Source organism: Myotis davidii, unplaced genomic scaffold, assembly GCF_000327345.1.
Source record: "Myotis davidii unplaced genomic scaffold, ASM32734v1 scaffold88, whole genome shotgun sequence".
NCBI classification, from domain to species: Eukaryota; Metazoa; Chordata; class Mammalia; order Chiroptera; family Vespertilionidae; genus Myotis; species Myotis davidii.
Genome location: NW_006300377.1, coordinates 3,794,745 through 3,798,026, shown reverse-complemented (window position 1 = coordinate 3,798,026; position 3,282 = coordinate 3,794,745). Strand labels below are relative to the sequence as shown.

The window sequence follows — 3,282 nt, the reverse complement described above, 5'->3', positions numbered from 1 at the left end:
GGCAACCCCTCCCCCGCCAAGTCATTGCGAGTGAGGACATGATGACACAGTGGTTGTGAAACAGTTTGGCCGATCACATCTCTAATAAAGGGCACCCATTTCCAGGTTCTCCCCGGCCTGCGCGGGTGCACGCAGGTGTGCACCGTCCGCCTGAGGAACCACCAGCATGAACTGGGCATCCCTGCAGGGCCTCCTGAGTGGGGTCAACAAGTACTCCACGGCGCTCGGCCGCATCTGGCTGTCGGTGGTGTTCATCTTCCGGGTGCTGGTGTTCGTGGTGGCGGCGGAGGACGTGTGGGACGATGAGCAGAAGGACTTCGTCTGCAACACCAAGCAGCCGGGCTGCCCAAACGTCTGCTATGACGAGTTCTTCCCCGTGTCCCACGTGCGCCTCTGGGCCCTGCAGCTCATCCTGGTCACGTGCCCCTCGCTGCTGGTGGTCATGCACGTGGCCTACCGGGAGGAGCGGGAGCGGAGGCACCGCCTGAAGCACGGGCCCAACGCCCCGTCCCTGTATGACAATCCAAGCAAGAAGCGGGGTGGGCTCTGGTGGACGTACTTGCTGAGCCTCATCTTCAAGGCCGCCGTGGACTCCGGCTTCCTCTACACCTTCCACCGCCTCTACCAGGGGCATTACGACATGCCCCGCGTGGTGGCCTGCTCCCAGGCGCCCTGCCCCCACACTGTGGACTGCTACATCTCCCGACCCACGGAGAAGAGGGTCTTCACCTACTTCATGGTGGCCACAGCTGTCATCTGCATCCTGCTCAACCTCAGTGAGGTCGCCTACCTGGTGGGCAAGAGGTGCCTGGAGATCGTGGGCCCCAGGCGCCATCGGTCTCGGCGCCGGAGTCGCCTGCATGATTCGTGCCCCCCATATGCCCTCTCCCAGGGAGATCACCCCCAAGATGGGAACTCTGTCCTCATGAAGGCCAGCTCGGCCGAGGTGGATGCAGGTGGGTATCCGTAACCTGTGAGGTTGGCAACTGGGACCGCCATGTCCCCCACCTGCTCCCTGAGGCCACACAGGGCAGTGGCACTTTCTGCAGCAAGGCATGCGAGGAAGGGGACTGTGGGGCTCCGGAAGCCCACCCGGAGGCCAGTACTGGGGAGCAGTTCTGTCTCAGGGTCCTGATCCCCAGGGGAAGAAGGTTTAATGGTAGGCATTTTATATATGGCAATAGGGGATGTCAAAACCCTTAATAAATATGATTTTCTCAGTACCTTGCAGACCAGGTGGGGAGTGATGGGTAGAAGAGCAGGGGGGTCAGAAGGACCTTGGAGAGGAGGCCAGGACCACTCATGGGCACCTGAGCCTGGGAACCTCAGATCCTGGTTCAGCCACCACCCACCACACACACACACACACACACACACACACACACACACACAGTGTGCCCCCAGGACATGGTGGGGAATACCCAAAGGCAGAGACTTTTCCAGGGGTTTCTGGACTCTGCAACCAGCTGGCAAGGCAGGAGAGGGACCCCCGGAGACTCTGTGCCCAGCATAAGTCGGTTCTCGGTGAGCGTTCCTCAGATGAATGCATGATGCTCAGGAGGCTGCTGCCTCCCCATCCGGCCTCCCTGACTCTCCCCAGCACAGGCCCCGGGTGGGGGAGTCCCCTCTGAGGGGAGGAGGGAAGGCCTAGTGGAGATGGATGGTGCTGAGAGCAAGTCCCGGATGAGTGTCTGCCAGGGTGTCGAGGAGGCATATCCCCACAGGCCAGGAGCCCATTGAGAGCGTCCAAGCCAAAGGGTCCCTCACGGATCCTCCAGTCTGAGGAATTTTCCTTCTTTTTCCTGGATACACATTCCCTCATTCTCCTCCACCCCCACCTCACCACTCAGACCTTGGCAAACTCCCAAAATCCCACCTCCAGCTGGACCCGCCTGAGTCCCAGAGCGCCCACCAACCGCGCACAGGACGACCCTCCTGGAGGCCCCCAGGCATCTCCCCTCAGCAGCTCCCAAACCTGCCCTCCTCGTAGATCACTCCCCACCCCGTGAAGGGCACTGCCCGTTGTCCAAGCCAGGAGCTGGCCTGCCATCGTCATCCCCTCCCATCTCCCAGCCCCTCACACCCCACATCCCAGTGCAGCACCAAATCCCACTATTGCAGCCCCTGCAATGCCTCCTGAGTCTGCGCCTCCTTTCCCATCCCACAGTGGTAACATCTCACTGGGCCCCTCCCCTCTGCCCTCCACTATAAGGACAGAGTGGTTTTTCTATATAGGAATCTGACCATGTTGTTCCTTCTGCATTAAAAATTCTAGGGTGATGCCCTAACTGGTTTGGCTCAGTGGATAGAGCGTCAGCCTTTCGGACTCAAGGGTCCCAGGTTCAATTCCGGTCAAGGGCATGTACCTTGGTTGCGGACACATCCCCAGTAGGGAGTGTGCAAGAGGCAGCTGATTGATGTTTCTCTCTCATCGATGTTTCTAACTCTCTATCCCTCTCCCTTCCTCTCTGTAAACATCATTGATGTTTCTATCTATTCCTCTCTGAAATCAATAAAAATATATTTAAAATAAATAAGTAAAAAAATTCTCCTACCACCACCTACCATTGCCCTAAACCTGGAACCCACCCACCTTACCTGCCCCCCCCCAGCTTCCCCAGCCTCACCTGCTTCCTCCCTCCTTGCACCCATCAGTAATACCAAAGAGCTCATGGTTCCCCAACCAGACACAGCATACTGTGTTGTGCCTTGTGCCTACAGACATGCTGTTCCCTCTGCCTGAAATGTCCTTTCTCCCTCCTCTGGGATCCTTCCTAGAACCTCAGAGAAAGCCTTTTCCACCTTCTCCATGCACCAATCTAGCTTCTGCCTCTGTTATTTTCCCCAAATTGGAGCAGTCGTTTCTCTCCATCAGTCTGTGAGCCCTTCACGGGCAGGGCAGGACGGACGCTGAGTCACCTAGGCCCGGCTGCCTTCGGTAAATGCTTGTGAACTGAGTAAATGGGCTGTGAGCTGCTTGGCAGAGGGACTGAGTCTTGCTCATCTGAATCGCCCACCACACCTCGCCCAGAGAGTTTGGCAAAGTGTTTTCTCTTTATTTGTTTGTATGTATGTTGTGTTGTTGTTTTCCTAAGTCCAGCCTAAACTTCTCATTCGTAGGTGAGGAAATTTTGGCCTAGGGAGGGGACGAGACCTTCTAAGTCCACACAGAGTCTGGGAATGAGTCTACGGAGGCTGTGGCCTCTGTGGTCAAATAGAGAGCTTCCATGTTCACCCGTGATTGTGAGACAAGATCAGAGTCACCCTGTCATGTCAGGGTCC

The 3,282-nt window shown here is 57.2% G+C and overlaps 1 protein-coding gene across 1 annotated transcript; it reads left to right on the top strand.

Moving 5' to 3' along the window:
• The first annotated feature begins 12 nt into the window (after positions 1–12).
• Positions 13–2,302, top strand: LOC102751961 (gap junction beta-4 protein). Its single transcript, XM_006777329.2, has one exon. The coding sequence runs from the start codon at positions 167–169 to the stop codon at positions 968–970; it is 804 nt and encodes a 267-aa protein (XP_006777392.1). The 5' UTR covers positions 13–166; the 3' UTR covers positions 971–2,302.
• The last annotated feature ends 980 nt before the right edge of the window (positions 2,303–3,282 follow it).